At 46.1% G+C, this 21,003-nt stretch overlaps 1 protein-coding gene and 1 long non-coding RNA gene across 5 annotated transcripts in view; one reads left to right on the forward strand and one right to left on the reverse strand.

Annotated features, from left to right (window-relative positions):
- TGS1 (trimethylguanosine synthase 1) overlaps positions 1-14,535 on the reverse strand; it is a 49,547-nt gene extending 35,012 nt beyond the window's left edge. For 2 of the 3 annotated variants that reach the window (XM_073331138.2, XM_073331140.2), the window contains exons 1-4: positions 14,265-14,535; positions 7,100-7,164; positions 4,956-5,134; positions 2,181-3,054 (exon numbers count right to left, since the gene is read on the reverse strand). In XM_073331138.2, coding sequence (XP_073187239.2) covers positions 2,181-3,054; positions 4,956-5,134; positions 7,100-7,164; positions 14,265-14,365 — 1,219 coding nt within the window. In that variant the 5' untranslated portion in view covers positions 14,366-14,535. Of the gene's footprint in view, positions 1-2,180; positions 3,055-4,955; positions 5,135-6,550; positions 6,635-7,099; positions 7,165-14,264 lie in introns of those variants that run through there. The other variant, XM_073331141.2, reaches the window with a different exon arrangement.
- A 1,062-nt stretch (positions 14,536-15,597) lies between these two features.
- Positions 15,598-20,557, forward strand: LOC140906699 (uncharacterized). Of its 2 annotated transcripts, XR_012157208.2 has the most exons (8): positions 15,598-17,055; positions 17,604-17,671; positions 17,896-17,961; positions 18,898-19,006; positions 19,541-19,630; positions 19,869-19,918; positions 20,033-20,103; positions 20,318-20,557. It is a non-coding gene; the product is annotated as an uncharacterized LOC140906699 (long non-coding RNA). The 2 variants fall into 2 exon arrangements; XR_012157209.2 differs by lacking the exon at positions 17,896-17,961.
- The last annotated feature ends 446 nt before the right edge of the window (positions 20,558-21,003 follow it).

Raw genomic sequence — 21,003 nt, forward strand, 5'->3', positions numbered from 1 at the left:
ATTTTAAAGACTCAAAGGTTTCCATATATGAAAAGTCTATACAGGACAATGCCCACATGGCTTCCCTGTCCTTTTTAAAAAATAACTGCAAGTTAATAAGTTAGGATTTTCATCCCATGTCTCATCTTAATGGTTGAGAGCAAGTCTGCCAGGATAGTGCAGTGACATTGGCTAAAGAACTCACAGCAACACTCAAACAACCCACTGGCAGTCCCAGGGCTGGGGGTAGCAATTTAAGGTGAATAGAGGGCATTCAGAAGGAAAGGAGAGAGAGGGGAGGCTGCTGAGAGTTGGCTCCAAGCTCCTGCCTCTGGTGTTTCTGTGAAGCTGCCAGGAGAAGGGGGAAAATCTATCCGCTATCTACACTCCTCAGCAGTGCATAATACAGGTGTTTCTCCTAACACCTCAGCCACCGCTGCTCTTGCATATTCCACCCTTCCTCTTAAGCAGAAGAAAACACAGAGCAGTACAAAAGGGTTATATGGGCTGCCTCTGAGGAGTGCAGGCAGGCAGAAGTAATGGCGGAAGAAGGAAAAGGGATACTTTCCCTACACTCCAAGACACACGAATGCTAGAAAGTTGGAATCAGCTCTCAGCATTCTGTCTCAGCTGCCAGACAATACTGCATCTTCCCAGCGATCAGCACATCCCTCTTCCAAGCTAATCCGCCCAAAACCTGCAGTGACAAGTAGCTTCACTCTCCCAATGTGATAAATCAACCCTACTTTGGTTGTAGTCCATGACAATATTACAAAATAAATTGGCATTTCCACTAGTCAGTGTTGGTCAACTATGGCTTATATCAGGGGTTGGCAAACTTTTTGGCCTAAGGGCCACATCAGGATATGGAAATTGTACGGCAGGCCATGAATGCTCACAAAATCGGGGGTCGGGGTGTGGGAGGGGGTGAGGGCTCTGGCTGGGAGTGTGGGCTCTGGGGTGGGGCCAGAAATGAGGAGTTCAGGGTGTGAGAGGGGGCTCCGGGTTGGGGGGCTGAGGGCTCTGGCGTGGGGCTGGAGGTTTGGGGTGCAGGAGGAGGCTCCAGGCTGGGACCGAGGGGTTCGGAGGGTGGGAGGGGGATCAGGGCTGGGGCAGGAGGTTTGGAGGGGGGGGGGGGTCCTCAGGTGTGCAGGCTGTAGGCAGTGCTTACCACAAGCAGCTCCCGGAAGCATGTCCCGCCTCCAGCTCCGAGGTGCGGCCACGTGGCTCTGCCCTGTCCGCAGGCACCGCCCCTGCAGCTCCCATTGGCCAGGAACCACAGCCAATGGCAGCTGCAGGGGCGGTGCCTGCAAATGGGGCAGCACACAGAGCCACTTGGCCACGCCTCTGTGTATTACGTAGGAGCTGGAGGGGGGTCATGCCAGCTCTTCCCTGGGAACCACGTGGAGCGGGGTAAGCCCCTGACCCTGCTCCCTGGCTGGAGCTGAGGACCAGATTAAATGGTTTGACGGGCCGGATGTGGCCCACGGGCCATAGTTTGCCCATCTGGCTTATACAGTACCACCAACTTGATTTGTTCATAGCTAATAGTTTATAGTGCAGTAAGCAGACGGCTGCCCTGTGATATTACATACATTGAATCAAACAAATCCCAAATTTTCAGGTACAGCATTTTGGGGGCAGATATGAGAAGACGGAGTGAAGAAAGGATTGTATGTTTATTAGGACTTTCCTTCAAAATTGATCTTTCACAGGCCAGATTTATTAAAACATCTATTTCTGTTCTATTTACTCCAACCTACTGAGTGAGATATATACTAGGGGGAAGCCAATTGGTCTGTGTTTTTATAGTAAAAGTTTTGTTATATGGCATGTTGGGGAAATGGGGGGGTGCCAGTAAGCCAAAAATTTCAGTTAACTAAGAGGGTGGGAGTTCCCAGATCTGGCACCCCGAAACTCCTCCTGCACCCAAACTCCTCCCAAAGCCCGTGCCCCACACCTCCTCCTGAAATGCCAGTTTATAGAGCTTTCTGGTTTGTAAAGTGCCAGATAATACAGCTTTTCCTGTATATGGATAGTATAGCAGCTGCATAGCAGACAGACTTAAAATAAGGAAGCATTAATACTGCTATCCCACCACTTCTCTAGTGCATCCAGAGTTTTTTTTTTTTTTTTAAAAATAAGAGATACACATCTGGAGGAATATTACCAGAATCAATATTAGCAAATCCTACACGGACCTGATTGGTTTGTGCTTTTATTTTCAGAAGATGCACTTTTCGTGGTTCCTCCACTGCATGATTCCTTCTGGCTGGAAACACAAGGGCACTGCCTTGTACTACTAGTTGAACTCAGAATTTGATGGCCATCATAAATTACTGTTAGGGTTAATTTGCTCTCCTCCACTTCCTCCAAATCCAGATTTATGTTACTAATCCCAGAGAGGATTTCATTATGGTGCTCATCACATGAGCTAGGGTTTTCTTTACAGCTGATGTTGGAGGGAGGATAAGAAGAAAGTTCTGAGTCCAGCACTTGATGAGACACAGCATCTGTACTAACACAGTCTACTTCTCCTGGCAGACCTGTTTCGAGTTTATATGCGTTGATGTCAGTGCCATCGTTATGTGGGCTGTCAACAGTCCATCCTTGACTTGCCCAGTACTGAAACTGTTCCCAGTAATACCAGTATATTTCGTTATAATGCTGCTTCCACTTTTCCTGGGTGTCAGGAGAGTTCCAAGGCTCAGAAGTAGGTGCATTCTCAGACAGTTCTACTTCCATGTGCTTCTCCAGCCAACTTTGCCACAGAAGACCTTCTCCATACTCACTCCAATATTTTTCCCATTTCTCTTTCAGCTCACTGGGTAAAGCATCATTAATAGGACAATCTCTATTTTCACAGTTGTCCTCATTCAGAAGCTGGCATGTTTTTTTCTCCTCAGTTTGTTCTGTATGTAAAGCTGGATCATCTGAAAAAGACTGGTTATGGTCTTCACAATCTTCTTTCCAGGTTTCCCGCATGATCTCATTCAAGTGCTTTTGCTGCAACTTTTTCTCCTTCTTCTTCTTCTTCTTCACTATCTTATTTCTCTTTCTGGAATTTTCTGATGCCTAAAAATCAAAAAGAAATAAAATGTGTTTTTAAAAAATGCCCAGAACCAAGTAACTCACAAGGGAGAATTTATTCTTTCCTCCTTGTTCGGTCTTCAGGGATATTCCTGCTTCTGCCCTCCACTCATTACTCAGAAGTATTTTTTCCCTCATGAGTAAAGCTATGAGTATGTCATGGAGGTCACAGAAGTCCACAACCTCTGTGACATTGAGCCCCTGCAGCAGCCCAGCCACTGTGGCCAGGGGGGACCCTCCGCAGCTCCCAGCTGCCACGGGCGGCGGCCTCCCCCCCAACTCCCAGCCCCGCAGGGCGACAGGGGATTCCCCCATAGCTCCCAGCCTCGGCGGGCGGTGGGGGGACCCTGCAGTTCCCAGTCACTGCAGGGAGTGGGGGATCCCTAAGCTCCCAGCCCTTCAAAGGTAGTGGAGGATCACCCCTCCCCCCACCCCTGCCCCGGCTCCCAACCCCACAGTCAGGGATCACTCCTAGCTCCCTGCCCCCGCTGCATGCAGTGGGGCAGGGTGCTGGACCCTTCTCCCTCCCCATTTTGTCATGGATATTTTTAGTGAAAGTCAGGGACAGGTCATGGCTTCCATGTTTATTGCCCGTGACTTGTCCATTACTATTATTAAAAATATCCATGACAAAATCATAGTCTTACTCATGAGATTACTAGTATAAGATACTAAGGGAGCTTTTGGAGGAGAGCAGGGGAAGAAATGAACTCCTGCCACAGCATATAACCCTTTCATATGCTGCCCAAAACACAAGGTAAACTTGACAAAGCTATGGTGAAGGAGAAGAGACAGGGAAACAACTAACAGGAGGCAAAAGGTAATAAGATGGCCAACTTGGTGCAGGAATGCTTGTTTACATAAGCCATGAATTTGGCCAGTAGTCATTTTTAAAGGCCATCAACAGAGATCAAGAAATTGTTTCACTAGTGCCGACTGTGGATCTTTGGCTAAATCCATGAAACTATTAATTTGGCAGTAAAATGGGAAGAGAATAATCCTCTTTTACACTGAGTACAACTTACCAGGGCCAACAGCTACACAAAAAACTTATCCTACACAGAAGTACACCCCCAAACTTATTTCTGAATCACAGTCAGCTTCACTCAGCTTTGTACTGCTGAGGAAAGGAGCTTCAAAGTTCATTTGCATCAATGGCTGAGACTTTCAAAAGAACAAGCAGTGTTCAAGTTGTTAAATTGGAAACCCATTTTCAGTTGCTGTCAAAGTTCAGCTAGAACTGAAATGCTGTGATTCAAGTTTTGCAAAGGAAACCTTGCTCATTTTTTCTTAATGCCTGCTGGATAAAAGATGTCCAGAGTTACCTAATGGACTTGTAATATATACACACAAGTATCTTTGGAAGTACCTATATTTTAGAACCAAACTTTTCTATTATGAATCTGAAAAAAGTCAAACATGAGAGTTACTGAAACTCAAACCTGCTCTTCAGATTGTGTATGGCCACTTCAGAGAACCACTGAGAAGTTGGTTCCAGAGAACGAATACCCATCTTTCACTGAAGTTACTTCCTTCACAGCCCTCATAGCATACTTTATTTTAACATGCACTTTATAAAGCACCACTCCTACCAGTGTTCTATAAATTAAAAGTAGTGTGTATTCATTTCCCATTCAATTCCTTTGTCCCACAGTTTGTGTACCACTGTTTTTAATATTGTGTTTTGATCAGTTTATTCACAAATTTGTTCATTCAAGAAATTAATCAGTTCCTAATCCTACAACTTGCTCTGTGGACCAGCTTCTTCACATGTGTGCAGAGACATACAGACACACACGCACACACACACAGCGTTCAATTTACTTTCTTAGCTCAGAGTCTGGAAATACAAAGATGCATAAAAAGCACAGTAAACTGGAGTTTACCACAAATTCCTTGTGAGCTGACAGTCCTCCAAACTGAAGTGGTAACCCCATACTCCTCATGAGTTCAGCCTCTGAGTCCAGTTCATCCTCTTCCAGGCCCAAAGAATGATTGTTATTTGAGTTTTTTGTCACGTTGGGATGATGATTCCCCTCCTTCTCTTCCTCTATTTGCTCCTCTCCTATAAACAAGCGATATTAATTCAAAATTTCATAAATTGGTTTCAATCCTACCCAGCTCTGCTCTGTATCTTTCTGATGCAGAATCAGGAGATCTGCACCTCAAGTTTCTTTCCCCAGCTACATTCTATAACAACATTTGAAAACTGCTTAGTAGGCACAGCCCTCTCCATCTCTTGCTGTAGTTGATCACTGCAGCAAAACGAATTATCTCCAACTCATCTGAAGTGACTACATATCTGCAGGGTATGTAGGGTTTTTTGTTGATTTTTTTTTTTAAACACAGCAGCCAAGAAATACATACATGAATTCTGAACTTTTTAATGATGTAATTATTTCAATTGATTATAACAGAATAAGGGCCTCTGTTTTTGCCTACATGATTGTTGCCCCTGAAATGAACTGCACTCAAAAAAAGCATGAATGGAGTGGGAACACAGAATTGTGGGTGCAATTCACTACAGGCATAATTCTTACAATGTCTACAAAATGGAGACCCAGTTTGAAAATCAAGTCCCAGCTGTTTAAATATTTGTAAAACACATACTGCCTGATAGTATCTGGCCAAAAATCTAAAAGCAAGGGAGAGAGTACAGAAAGTAAATGCTTCACAGGACTTTTTTTGGCATATCATTAAACCAGTGGATCCCAAACTTGTTCCACCGCTTGTGCAGGGAAAGCCTCTGCCGGGCCAGGCTGCTTTGTTTACCTGTCGCGTCTGCAGGTTTGGCCGATCGCGGCTCCCACTGGCCGCGGTTCGCTGCTCCAGGCCAACGGGAGCTGTTGGAAGCGACGCGGGCCGAGGGACGTACTGGCTGCTGCTTCCAGCAGCTCCCATTGGCCTGGAGCAGCAAACCGCAGCCAGTGGGAGCCGCGATCGGCTGAATCCTGCGGACACGGCAGGTAAACAAAGCAGCCCGGCCCAGCAGGGGCTTTCCCTGCACAAGTGGCAGAACAAGTTTGGGAACCACTGCATTAAACCATGGGAGATGGTCAGTAACTTTACAAATGTACCATAAATGGGTTAACAAAGATCATGCAATTTTACAAAACACGGTGTGCCAAGAATGTCACTAAATCACCTCAAAAAGGATATAGCCAGCTATCAATTCACCATTTGCTCTTCTCTCAGTCTTTACATTTAAAAAAATTGACATAATTACAAATATGTTTAGTGCTACAAAAATAATTGCCAAAGTAGGCACTGCATATTAATGAGGCTGGCTAAATGCAGGCATTTGTAATCCTGTAGCAAAAATTGATTCTTAAGCATTTAAAAAAAATCAGTTTCTTAGCCCAGAGTATATTTATTATGCAGATAACAAGGATCATCTTCAAGTTCATCTACTAAAATGTGCTCTCTCTCCTTTCACCTCTATGCTTTGGTTGGTGACTGACCCCAGAACTCATCCATATACCTAAAAGAAATACGACTGCCTCCACTTCTGACCCCAGCACTCTGACAACTCCAAGTTCTTTCAATCTCCACTTTGTTGCTCTTTCTCAATGTGTGTGGAAAGTTTCGCCTCCTCTCTAGGCAGAGCTTTTCCTTTACAAAATATTTAGTATTTAGGCCAGGTAGGAGTGACAGGATAGTAAGGAGGCAATCACATGTCAAGGGAATCATGTTCATGTAGGCATCTTGATGGGGAGTGCTAAGGATGGTAGCCAATCAGAGCAGAGGAAGTAACAGTTGCCAGAACACAATGTACATTTAAGGAATAATTATGTTATCCTTAGGCCGGAAAGGTCCTCTTTAGCAAAAGCACTAAGAAATGGATGAGAAATTAGTATGATTATGGGTTAGTAACTATACAGCATTACCGCACCCTGAATAACTAATGTAATCACGTCTACATAATTACACATATTACCACAAAGCACATATTTACTACATAATTAGTAATTATTTTAGCCACTTGAACTAAAATCAACCCTGATGTCTTTAATTATCAAGCATACTTTACCTGTACTGTCATAGTCTTCTTTACCATAAAACCCCTTTAGTCCTAATTTGTATAATTTTCGATCCCTATAAAACAAATGAAAAAAAACCCAAACATTAAAACACATCATCATTATCAAGGTCATAAAAAAACCCAGAAAAACACAACAACCATGAAAAGGCAACACCACTGATGAATCACAGAATAAATCAGCAAGAACAAGATGGACAGAAAATGCAGCTGCTAAGAAGCTATAAAGACTGAGAAATAAGGGCCTCCTCCACCTACTAGATAGAGGGAAAACCAAATGCCCCAAGCCTGCAATCAACTGTTCATGGGGTGCCCCTTGCAAGATCAGTGGTCATTTATGGCAGTATCAGGGCCCAAGTGCTCAGATTTCTTCTGAGAGGGTGCTGAGTGGAATATGCCTTGCCACCCCCAATGCCGCTGCTAACACAATTCCAAGCTCATTGCTAGCATCATCCTGCCTTGCTTGCATTTCACAGTAGGCTTGGCAAGATGGTCAACTGAGCAGTCACTTGGCCGCCTACTATTTGACCAGTCAAATATTGTCAGATCTTCCAGCACAAATGCCCTGATGTAGGTGGCAGACTACGCTTTTGATTGCATGATGGTGCTGATAGCAAGCCGACATAAATGTCTTGATTAGGGCTGTCGATTAATCGCAGTTAACTCACTCAATTAACTCAAAAAAATCAATCAAAATTAATCACAGTTTTAATTGCACTGTTAAACAATAAAATACCAATTGAAATGTATTAAATATTTTGGATGTTTTTCTACATTTCATATATATTGTATTCTGCCTTGTAACTGAAATCAAAGTGTATATTATTTTTGCTTACAAATATTTGCACTGTAAAAATGATAAAAGAAATAGTATTTTTCAATTCACCTCAGACAAGTACTGCAATAATGCAATCTCTTTGTTGTAAAAGTGAACTTACAAATGTTACTTACATATCTGCACTCAAAAACAAAACAATGTAAAACTTCAGAGCCTACAAGTCCACTCAGTCCTACTTTTTGTTCAGCCAATCATTAAGACAAAACAAGTTTGTTCACATTTACAGAAGATAATGCTGCCCTCTTCTTGTTTACAATATCACCAGAAAATGAGAACAGGTGCTCTCATGCCACTGTTGTAGCCGAAGTCACAAGATGATTTGCGTGCCAGATGCGCTAAAGATTCACATGTCCCTTTATGCTTCAACCACCATTCTAGAAGACATGTGTCCATGCTGATGACGGGTTCTGCTCAACAGCAGTGCAAAGCACTGCAGACTGACGCATGTTCATTTTCATTATCTGAGTCAGATGCCACCGGCAGGTGGTTGGTTTTCTTTTTTGGTGGTTTGGGTTCTCTAGTTTCCGCATGGGAGTGTTGCTCTTTTAAGACATCTGAAAGCAAGCTCCACACCTTGTCCCACACAGATTTTGGAAGGCACTTCAGATTCTTAAACCGTGGGTCGAATGCCGTAGCTATCTTTAGAAATCTCTCATTAGTACTTTCTTTGCATTTTGTGAACTCTGCAGTGAAAGTGTTCTTAAAATCAACATGTGCTGGGTCATCTTCAGAGACTGCTATAAAAAGGGAAATATATGGCAGAATGTGGGTAAAACAGAGCAGGAGACATACAATTCTCCCCCAGGGCATTCAGTCAGAAACTGAATTAACGCTTTTTTTTTTTTTAATGAGCATCATCAGCATGGAAGCATGTCCTCTGGAATGGTGGCTGAAGCATGAAGGGGATATGAATGTTTAGCATCTCTGGCACGTAAATACCTTGCAATGCTGGCTACAAAAACACCATGCAAATGCCTGTTCTCACTTTCAGGTAACATTGTAAACAAGAAGCGGGTAGCATTACTGCCTGTAAATGTAAACAAACTTGTTTGAGCGATTCGCTGAACAAGAAGAACTGGACTTGCCGGCTCTAAACTCAAAACTTTCATGATAAAGAGATTGCACTTCAGTACTCATATTAGGTGAACTGAAAAATACTATTTCTTTTGTTTTTTACAGTGCAAATACTTGTAATCAGAAATAAATATTAAGTGAGCACTATACACTTAGTATTCTGTGTTGTAATTGAAATCACCATATTTGAAAATGTAGAAAACATTCAAAAATATTTAAATGATATTCTATGATTGTTTAACAGTGCGATTAATCGCGTGATTAATTTTTTTAATCGCTTGACAGCCTTAGTCTTGATCACTCACTTGTTAAGGCCACTGTAGAGAGGAGGTGTGCCCCCCCCCCCCTCAGAGGCGGACATGGAAGGAGCACCGCAAGCTGCCTGGTGGGCTGAATCAGGAGGGCCACGACCTGCAAGCCAGACACAGAGGGGCAGGACAGGAAGGGGAAATGTAAAAGGCCAGCCCTGCAGCTCAGTTAGGAGGGAGCTGCTGGAGGACATGGATATTTTTTCCCCACTGCTGGCATCGAGCACCAAGCAGAACCGCTGCTGCTGCTCCAGGGACCTGCAACGTTCTTGATGTGGAGGAACTGCTACGGCTAACCCTGGCAGTGTATGCTGGGGAGACTGAGAACGACCCCTGGACACAGGTATGCCAGATGGGGAAGAGAAGGATGCAATGGAGGGGAACTAGGCAGTAGCCTGGTGGAGAGTGAGCCTCAGATCAGGTCAGTGTGTCATAGGCGGATCCCTGCTCACCCAGTGGCGGACTGCTCCACCATTGACAGGGCCCTGGATTGGGACACAGTGGAGTTGGGCAAGCCCATGTCCCTCCTACCATCCTACCACTGGGGTGGCAGTACTCCCCCTCTGTAGGCCAGGAGGCCTGTGCTCCCCAGCTCACCCCGTACCTGAGCCCCCAGAGACTGCATGTGACACTCACCCTGTACATGAGCCCCTACACTGGGCTGGTACTACAGATCTGCCTGATTGCAGGCCAGAGCCTTGGGTGGTTGCTGCCCCACCCTGCTTAATGGCTGGGCGAAGAGACTGTTGCCGCTCTGCCTGGTTACAGGCTAGAGCCCAGACTATTTATGACCCCACTCCATTTGAAGGACAGGACCCTTGAGAACTGCTAATTCCCCCCTTTTTTCCTGTGCTCGGAGAAGGCTCTAATTGACCTAAACTGCGAGGAGGCACGCCCCACCTCCCCCTGCCATATGTGGATGCCGAGGGACAGCCACGCCAGCTTACAGCTATCTGTTGCTGAAAAAGGTAAACTGGGGGAAAGCTGAGCTTGATTGGCTGGAATCTTAATGAACATTGTACATATGGATATCTTTATTTGTACACAACGCCATCTATGTACGTGGCATTTCAGACAGCACATTAAACAAGTTAAGACTCTGGCTCTTCCCTGAAGAGCTTATGATTTAAACTGACCAGACAAATATACAGAAGTTAACTTAGAAGGGAGTAGGGGAGGAAGAAGCACGTTCATAGTCATTAAACCTCGTTTTCCAACACACAGAAAAGATGCGCAGCCATTAAGCCTCTCCCTTAACTAAAGTATCACAGCTATTAAGCCCCCCCAGAACACTTTCCACACCCACACCAAACGCCCATGTAAATAACCCCCCATTTCTCCCCTCAACAAAAATCCCTTTCATAAGCCCTCCCACACAAATCTTGCTGAGAATATAAAACGCTTTATGCTGATGAGGAGTGTTGACACCACATCTCTGCAGAGGCCCCTCCCTTCCTGAAATCCTGCTCTATTCCTCCAACTGCTGCTTATGAGTCCCTTATGTTTGCTGCGGGGAGGAGAGGCCATCTGCTCTCCATGGGATCTGGGAATCTGTAAAGGTCCTAGGAGGGAGAGGGCAGCATGCCCAAAAACATTTCAATTGTCTGGAATCTTCTAGAACAGTAGGAGTTAGAAATAGATTTCAATCTAAGCATAGCTATTCAGTTCTAAGAGATACCTGATAATCTATTATGCAGAGTCAGGGGAAGCCAAAATCATTTGCAGGGACATTTTATTTTAATAGACATGAACATGCAACAACTGTCAAGGTTACGTGCAATCTCTGGTTTTCTGAGTATGTGACACATGTAGGTAGAATGGGGAAACATTTGTTGAATTCTTGTGGTATATGTCTAGCTGCTGTCAAAGATAGATTATTGCAGTCAAGCAAAAAAAAGAAAAACTGGCCTGCATCAAAATTTGGTTTTCTTCTGTGCATTCTCCTTCTGCTTTGTCTCCAGCAGCACCATCATTAAGCATGGAATCTTTTGATGAAGACAGTGATATAAGTGACAATGAAAGTGAAGCTAATTTCATTTCAACTTCTAATAAGAATTTTGCTACCTCATCTGCTTCAGCATCAAAAACTTCTACTCCTGGAAAGTCTTCCAATGTTCATCAAACTGGTATCAAGAGATTTTTGGATAGAATGTCCCAGGACCAGAAAAATAAATTTCACTGTATGTTTGTTGGATGTCCATATGAAATGGCATAAATATAAAGATCCTTATATACTAGAATTTTTTCATAAATAGTGTCCAATTTACAAAGTACCTATTAGGAAGCAGCGTGCAGGCAGTCTTCTGAATGTCAAAGAGAATTATGTGAGGAAGAGAGAGTTGGTTTTATAGCAAAAGCTCCTCACAGGTCTCTAGCGTCTGGAGCAATATTTGTAATGAGGATGTCATCACCTTCATGATAACAACTCCACAACAAGTGTTTACTCATTCCAGTAAACAACTGAGCATCACCCCACAGAGCCCAATATATCGCTAACCAGTTTAAAAATATAATCAATAAATTGAATCCATGGAAGGTTATTTTGGTTGTGACCTACAACAGAGTAACATGAAAGCTGCTTGGACTTTTAGTTGATAAATGACAATACAAACATTCTATGTTACTGATGTACTGCCTATAAGATGACAGGTTTCAGAGTAGCAGCTGTTTGTCTGTATTCGCAAAAAGAAAAGGAGTACTTGTGGCACCTTAGAGACGAACAAATTTATTTGAGCATAAGCTTTCGTGAGTTACAGCTCACTTCATCGGATGCATTCAGTGGAAAATACAGTGGGGAGATTTTATATACACAGAGAACATGAAACAATGGGTGTTACCATACACACTGTAACAAGAGTGGTCAGGTAAGGTGAGCTATTACCAGGGGGGGGAGGGGGGGAGACACACCTTTTGTAGTGATAATCAAGGTGGGCCATTTCCAGCAGTTGACAAGAACGTGTGATGAACGGGGGGGGGGGGGGGGAGAGAGTTGGGGGGGAGGGGAAATAGTTTTACTTTGTGTAATGACACATCCACTCACAGTCTTTATTCAAGCCTAAGTTAATTGTATCCAGTTTGCAAATTAATTCCAATTCAGCAGTCTCTGAATACGGAAAATAGTGCTATGTTGTCTGATGCCAAGAATGAGTTCCTTAAGAACATATCTGGGAAAACACAGTCCACTTACAAAAGCTGAAGGGAAAAAAAAACCACAGAAAAATCAAGTGATCATTCCCACAGATAATGCTGCCTAGCTTTTTGACCTTTGCTTCCAGGGCCAAGACCTTACTGATGATTACTTTGTTTCAACTGGTGACCTCATAGTGGCTTCTGCAAATTGTAAAGGATAGTCAAATGTACAGGTAAGAAAGTATAAAGCAAAAGGTAGCCCATTCAGTCATAAAATAACATGGAGTGTAGTTTCAGCAGTAGAATCAAATCTCCTTCATTGTGGTGGAAAGGGCTGTGTCCTCCTTGCACTATAGCTATAATGGCAGATTTTCTTAACACATACATATATTACTGCATGTGCAAAACAAAACTGGTCCATTTGGGGAACCATCCATTCAAAACCCAGAAACTGAAGACATCCTCTTTCTGGGAAGCTGGTGACAACATATCACAATGTAAGATTGGAGAATAAAATGTAGATGAAAAGTTGACTCAGTATTCATCAGATAAAGAAGAAGGAGATACCGATGAATGCAATGATGAGGACAAAGATATAGACGAAGCCGCTGAAGTTGACAAAGAAAATGAAGATTAAAAAAAGAAAGATGCTTGAAGAGTTGACCAGCTGCCTACCTAGCATACGTGCATTTAAAAATGACTTTTTTCTTTTATAGTTGCTAGGTGTTTGTTTTATTACTGCTTAAATTTTATTTTTCTTTGACACTGCTCAGTCTTGAATAATATTCTCATTTGTATGCCACCTAACATGACTAAAATGCGAATAATAATTATTCTTTCATTTGTAAAGAAATTATTTTCTTTTTGGAGATTTTTCTGAGTTAAAATAACACAGTTAAATAAAAAAAAAAAAAAAGAGTACTAGTGGCACCTTAGAGACGCACCAATTTATTTGAGCATAAGCTTTCGTGAGCTACAGCTCACTTCATCGGATGCATGCCACTAGTACTCCTTTTCTTTTTACGAATACAGACTAACACGGCTGCTACTCTGAAACAGTTAAATAACTTGCGGTTTGTAGTAAGGCTGAGCCTATTGGAGAACAAAAAGACTTGGCCCTGGTCTACATTACAGAGTTTACGTTGACCTAAGTGTATACACTAAAATATAGCTCCCACTGATGTAACTTGCCCATCACACCAACTTAATAACTTAAGCATAGTGCTGAAGTCTATGTAGTTAGATTGACGCAGTGTCAGTGTAGACACTACTTTGCTTAGATTGACTGTTGTGGACTTTCAGAAGCCATCCCACAATGCCCTACATTGACAGTTAAATTGGTAACCGCTCCTAGTGAGGACATGCACCACCAACACAAGGAGCATAGTGTGGACATGCAAAAACAATGTAATTACTGCGGTAGCTGTACATCAATGTATCATAGGTCAACTTAATTTTGTAGACTTGATTTTGCTCTTTTTGTTACTGTTGTTATAGGATAGCAATTTAACATATTTTATCATTTTTGACACACTGAAAATACTGGACCACTGTTTGGCCAGTCCACTGACCAATTATTTTTGGACGGGTCCAATGCCCAGCCCTGCTTTGGAGCACACAGGTACCTCCCCTGCTGACCTGACATTTCTCGTAACCCCACTAGAGAGGTGAAGCCCTGATCCCCCCGGTGCACAGGGAGAGACCCACCCATGGAAAGAGGCAGCCCCTGCATTAGCGCTAACCACCAGGCCAGCGCCCCTAGGCCCGCCCCAGGGAGCTGAGGTCCGGGGGAGGGGCCCGTACTCACTCCACAAAGGCCCGGGAACAGAGGCACAGGATGCTGCCAGCTCCCTCATCCGCCTGCAGCAGCAGCTCCGCCACGAGGCGGCTCCGCGGCTCGTAGGGCATCCCGCCCGCGGCCAACGGGAAAGGCGGGGCGCAGCGGAGGGGCACGCGCTGCTGTGCGAGTCTCGCGGCGGCCGCGGCTCAGCCCGCGCTTGCAGCAGGGGCGCGGCGGGCGCAATGGCCTCGCGTTCCTTCCGCCGGAAGCGGCCTCGACGGGGTTGGGGTGTCGCACCCAATGGGGTCCGGGCGGAGTCGCAGGAGCGTGGTTCCGGACTCAGGGCCGAAAGGGGGGCGGGGGAGTGAGAGCCCGGGCGGGCCGGCCTGCAGCTCACCCTGCACCGCGCACAAACAGCTCCCTCGCCCCATTCCCGAACTGAGCATGCCCAGTAACCGTCGCGGTTGCCGCTGCCCTCGCTTCTCCTGGCGATTGGCTGCCTCCCCTTTGGAGGGGTTGAAAAGGATTAAGGGGGGCAAATCGCGGCGGGGGGGGGGGGGGGTCAGGATTCGGGCAGGGGGCAAAACGTTTACTGGCGGGGATCAAGCTACTGTAGGTAGCGGCAGCAGAGGGGCTGAAGGGGGAAAATCGGGGGTGGGAGCCGGAGTTAAGCCCGGGGGGGGTGCCAGACCCTGGGGGGGGAGGGACAAAACCCCCCTTTAGGGAGGGGGGGGGACAGTGACCCCATGGTATGAGCCACCTGCTGTGCTCGCAAGGCGGGGGGAGGGGGGGGGCAGAGGCTTTTTTCGCTCTGCCCCCAGGACGCTGCACGTCAGCCCCGGCGCAGAGGGCGGGTTCCCGGGGCCGGGCTCCTAAAGGCCCGGGCCGCCCAATCCCGAGACCGTCTGTGCTCAGGCGCCGCAGCCCCGCGCTTGTATCGTGCCCCGGGGCTGCGTGCGTGCTCCGGCCGGGAGGCGGACTCGGGGCAATCGCCTGCAGACGCGCCCGCCCTCAGACTCTGCCCCTCGCCTCCTGAATACGCAAAAGAGTCTTCTCTCAGTGCCTGTGTCCATATGAAATCACTGCAGCTCCTTTCTCTTATATAACGTGCTGAGTTGCTAACTCCCTCCCAGAGCCCACATGTCTGCAGCCCCTCCTGTACCCCACTCCCCTGCACCCCTCACTCAGACTCCCCAGAGCCTGCAACCCTCCTGCACCCCAACTCCCTCCCAGAGCCTGCACCCCAAAAAGGGCCGGATTAACCTTTTGTGGGCCCCCATGGGGGCAACGGGCACATGGGGCCGGGGGGGCAGAGTCCTCAGAGCGAGGGGCTAGCTGGGGGCATGGGAGATGGGTCATGGCACGGCAGGGACAGCCCCACTCCACCCAGCCCAGTACAAGGCCACTGTTTACAAACCGGGAGCTGCCAGACACACACTGGCCAGCCCAGCCCTGGGCTGCCATGCTGCTGCTTCTTCTTGGGGGCGGGCCCATGCTGCACCATGCTGCCCCCCTGCCCAGCACCCCTCTGACTCAGTGCCACACCACTGGGAAGGGGCCCCCCTACGCCCAGTGCCACACCACCCAGAGACCCCCACAAACCCCCATGCCCAGTGCCCTCCCACAGACCACTATGCCCAGCACAGTCCCCCCCCCCCCCGGAACTCCCCCACAGCTCCTCTCACTGCCCAGTTCCCCACAGCCAAACACCCCCCACAGCCCTCCAACAACTGCACAGTACCCTTCACCTCCCTGCCCAGAGGCCCCCCCACAGATCCCCTCACTGCCCAGTGCCCCCCACCACCACAACTGTACAGTGTCCTGCGCTGACCCCCCAAACTTCCCAGCACCCTGACACAGATCTTCCCCACTGCACAGCCCCTCAACACACACAGATCTCCCCACTGCCCAGCACCCCCCCAGACCCATTAAAGACCTACTCTCCCACACCCTGACCCCCTGCCACAATAGCCGGCCCTGATGGGAGGTGACTGTATCTGCCAGGCTGAGCCGACAGCGCAGCCAGAGCTGGTCCCGGGGCAGGATAACTCCGGCCCCTTGGGAGTGGTGCAATCAGCCAAGCTGGAGCAGGAACAGAGCCTGCCCGGGCCAGGCTCCCTCAGGACCCACATGCCTGGCAGGACCCACCCAGCTGAGCCCCCCACACTGTCCCCTGTCACTGGCTGAGGCTGGCCCAGCCTCTGCACCAGTCCCAGGTGGCTCTTCGCCTGGGGAGGCAGGTGGGGCCCCACAGGTCCCAGGAAGCGGAGACAGCTCAGAGCTGGAGCAGTGCTGGGGAGCGGGGCAGATCCCTGGGACATGACTCCCAAGATCCCACCGAGCCCATCCACACCCATTGGCCCCGTGGCCAGCAGCCCTGCTGAGATAGCTGAACCAGCGGGCAGCTCTCCTCGCGCCCCCTCCGCCCCAGCTCACCTCTGCTCTGCCTCCTTGGGCCTGAGTGTGAAGCCGCCGCCTGCTTCTCAACCCTCCCCAGCTTCCCACGCGAACAGCTGATTTGCGGGAAGCTGTGGGGGAGGGGGCGGAGAAGCAGAGCGGGGTAGCGCGTTCAGGGGTGGAGGCGGAGCGGAGATGAGCTTGGGCCGGGTGTGGGGAGCTGCCGGTGGGGGCTCTGCACCCGCCAAATTTTCCCCGTGGGGGCTCCAGCCCTGGAGCACCCACGGAGCTGGTGCCTAAGGCGCCACTTTTGATGTGATCAGTGGGGGGAGCAGCTGCTCCCCCTGCTCTCCCCCAGCTACGCTACCCCACCCCTAGGAGCCAGAGGGACCTGCCGGATGCTTCCCGGGAGCCACCCCAGGTAAGCACCGCCGGGACTACCCACCTCGCCCCCCAGCAGGTCCCTCTGGCTCTTAGGGGCGGGGCGGGGTGGGGCGGGCACCCGCTACGGTGGCCCACGAGACCCTCCTGCCCTGTTCTGGGGGCAGTCAGGGGACAGGGGATGGGGGTGGATGGGGCAGGAGTCCTGGGGAGGGGGGCGTCAAGGAACACGGGGGGTTGGATGGGGCAGGAGTCCCAGGGGGCGGGGCCGGGCAGGAGTCCTGGGGGGCGGGGGTGGGCCACGACCCCCTCATGGGGTGAGGAGGGAACCGGTTGTTAAGATTTTGAAAGCTCATCACTGAATGGGTCCATTAATTAAACACAAGTATGCAAACAGCTTAGTCAGTTTTTACATTAAGTAAGACAGAGCACATTGATTACAAATCATTTTATTTTTACAGGACTCTCTTACGTATCTGATTTGTAACACTAAGGATCCCTTGCATGTCTGTCTATATTAAACTCATTATGTTCGTGATGTGCCAGCATTATTAATGCATAAATAACTTTGTTGTTTGTTGTCAACAGGTACAAGCCATCTCATCAGTAGTTTCCACTGTCATTCTCTCAGCAGAGCTCCACAAATGAAAGTGAAGGTAAATGCTAACACTCTTTCATACATAGCATGAGCAAAACACAATTTCATTCAGTGAGTTAAACATAGTGTGAAACGGCAAATACAATGCTATGTTTGATGTGGAGGAGTACTCTAATAGTAATACATGTAATGAAATTGGGAATTTCAGTATAATGTACATTTCATGGTTTGCTTCACTGGAAACTATAATTGCATTTCTAATTTCTTTTTAAATAAATACAGAGTGAATTACTTCAAAATGATATATTATTGCTTCCTTACCACACACCAGGTCATTGGGTTCTTGCGGTAAGATGTTTTGTATTGTACTTTGGATTATGGGCAATAAATGTGGTATTAAATACGCTATTTGTAACATTTATAGCTAGCAGTGATATAATTTCCCGTGTTGCGGGTTTTCAGTGAGTTCAGTGCATGCAAAGGAAAGTGGAATGTGAACGATAAAAATAAAATGCTACTGTCAAGTTACGTTGTTAATGTAACTTGGAAGAATACATTCTGTATTGAACTGATGAATGATTTCACAATATGCTTTCCTCATGTGTGTTACTGGGACATTACAAACGAGAATATGTTAATTGCATAATAATTTTTGATAAATCAGTATAAAATTTTTGAAAGAATCACACTACCAATGTAATTGGTGAATGTATTTACACTTACAGATAGCCTTGATGAAAAAAAGGAATTGTTAATAATTGACCCCTTGTGTGATGAGATGAGATATGAAAGAACATGCCTGAGGAATTGGAGGTGTTTTATTAGATACTTACTTTTACAGTGGACATGAACTGTTCCGTTGAAAAATTTTTTAAAGGGAAGGTAACAATAGTGAGACGAATATCTTCCTGTTAGCTACAAATAAAAATTGAAACAGCATGTGCTTGTACTAAATATGCTTAGTAATGGACTTTGAGTGAACTTGTGCGATTTGACTCTGGGAAACGACTTCACAGAATGTGGACATGAAACAGTAGCATGTTGCCTGATTGAGAATGTGTTATTATCAACATGGGGCATGGCAAATCAGGTGATACACTGTGTAAGAGTGAGACAATAATATGAAAGCAAGTGTGTATATATGTGAGCAATAAGTCATTTCAATCATTAATTAAAAAGAGATAGAACTGATTTGTACCTATGTCCAGAAACCGGAGGGGGGAAAAAAAAAGGAAAGAAAAGCTCATTTATGCACTCCGCTAATGTACTCTCTAAAAATTTCAGAAACTTCATCAAATGATTAACTAGAAAATCCTCATCTGATTGGAATAGTAAAATTGTTCAGCATCCCAGACAAAGTGATGGCCACAACTGCAGACCACTCATCTTAAAGGTATTGAACACCAAATTGCCATTATCATTTGTTATGTATGTGTAATTATCCAGGGTGAAAGTAAATGCCAGAGATTACCAGTGGGCACTGCACCAGCGTCCTTGCTAAGGTGTGTAGGGTGGGCTTGTGGCTCCCAGAAGGGATGGGGTCTCTGGCGGAAGGTGCGGTGCTGGGGGGCCAGATTTCACCAGACAGCCCTTCCTGACAGCTACTGCTGCAGTGGCCAGGAGCACCAGGCCCTTGTAAATTGCCGGAACACAGGGCCCCTTTTGCTCCCCAGCTGTCAGCAGCCCTGCTAGTAGCATGCAACAGTGTTGCCGGACCCTATGGCAGGGCCGCTGATGTGGGGGGAGCGGGGCGGGGGAATGGGATAAAGGGGGCAGTGATGTTAAAGCATAAAGCACTGCCACAGCGGAAGTGTAACATCAGCTGTGTACGGGTTGGTACCGGTGGCCGGTTCTTACCGGTATGCTGGACCAGGCCACTCTCACCTATGGTAATTATGATGTTTATTCTAAATATCAGTGTTGTTAGTTTGCAGAAACGTATTTGCAGCACGAACAACACAAGAGGCTAATACTGCGTTTAGAAGACATATAGCAATTCTTCTAATGAAGGAGTCAGGTAATTACTTTCTACCATGTACTGTGGACTCATTAGGCAGTTGTGAAGACAACAGGAAGAGTGGAATTATGTCACGTAGCAGACAGTTATCTTAATACTCCTAAAGTGGGATATCTCACAGGTTTGGTTCTGTAATGGTGACTATGAATCAATAATATCTTTAAGTACACAAAAATTTGAATGGGGTGAATGGTTGCTATTCATCGACCAGTTGAATGAAATTGGTATTTTTATATAGGTGCAGTAAAGTAAAAATTTGAGAAAATATGACTCCCAAAAAAGAAAAAGGTATGTTAAAACCAGTGACTGGATTAAAATATTGACATTAATAAATCAAGATTTGCATTTTCAGTGTTGGTCGTAATGTATTCATCATTTCATCGCGCTATATTTATTTTTCAGAAAGCGTGGAGGACTCCTGCATCTACCGCAGGCTTGTCAACTGTGAAAAGGAAAGTGAGGATTGCACGATGGTAAGAAGCATAGAATTGTATGAGAAATAAATGCCATAAACTGCCTAAGGATAATGATTCTTGTAAAAATTCCACATCAGTAAACATTTTTATCATGCTGATAGGCATATGTTAGCTAATGCTGACATATGGAAGGAATAGCATGAGTGAATGCAAAGTATGTGTAACCTTATAACTTCTGTGATTTCATTTTCTCAATTGTTACATATCAAAGGTCCAGTGTGATTCTTGCAAGAGGTGGGTACATATGCCCTGCATTCCAGAAGTCAAGACTATCTGACTGATGAGAAGAAAGAGTACAACTGCAAAAAATGTGCATAGTTCCCTTCTTTACCAAAAAAACAACAACAAAACAAAATAAATAAAAACAATAAAACAACAACAACAACAAACCATTGTGTTTAAATGCCTCTTGTTCAAAACATAATGCAACCAAAATAAATGTGTTAATTTATATACCAGATTATAATAATAAATGTTTTTTATTTGAAAAAAAATATTCTTGGTATTTGTGTCCATGTGTATAATGCAAATTATAAAAGCAGCAAGGAGGAAGCAAATCGTGAGTGTTTTTGACCCATCCCTCCTGATTCGCAACCATCCCTGGCTCAGTGACAAATGCATGGGCAGCCAAGGCATTGGAAATAAGCAAGGAGGAAGCCAGTGAAAAAAATCAAAGGGACCACTCTGGAATCACCTTGGGCTCATGGGCATGCTCCGGACCCCCAAACCTTACCTCCCTTTTCACATACTCACACACAAAATGAAGCAGCACGCCTCAATCATCCAATAAATCAATTTGGCACATTAGCAAGGAGGAAGCAAATCGTGAGTGTTTTCAACCAAAAACCCTATCCCTCCTGATTTGGAACCTGGCCCAGGTGGTAGCAAGTCCCGAGA

Source organism: Lepidochelys kempii, chromosome 2 (assembly GCF_965140285.1).
Source record: "Lepidochelys kempii isolate rLepKem1 chromosome 2, rLepKem1.hap1, whole genome shotgun sequence".
Taxonomy (NCBI): Eukaryota; Metazoa; Chordata; order Testudines; family Cheloniidae; genus Lepidochelys; species Lepidochelys kempii.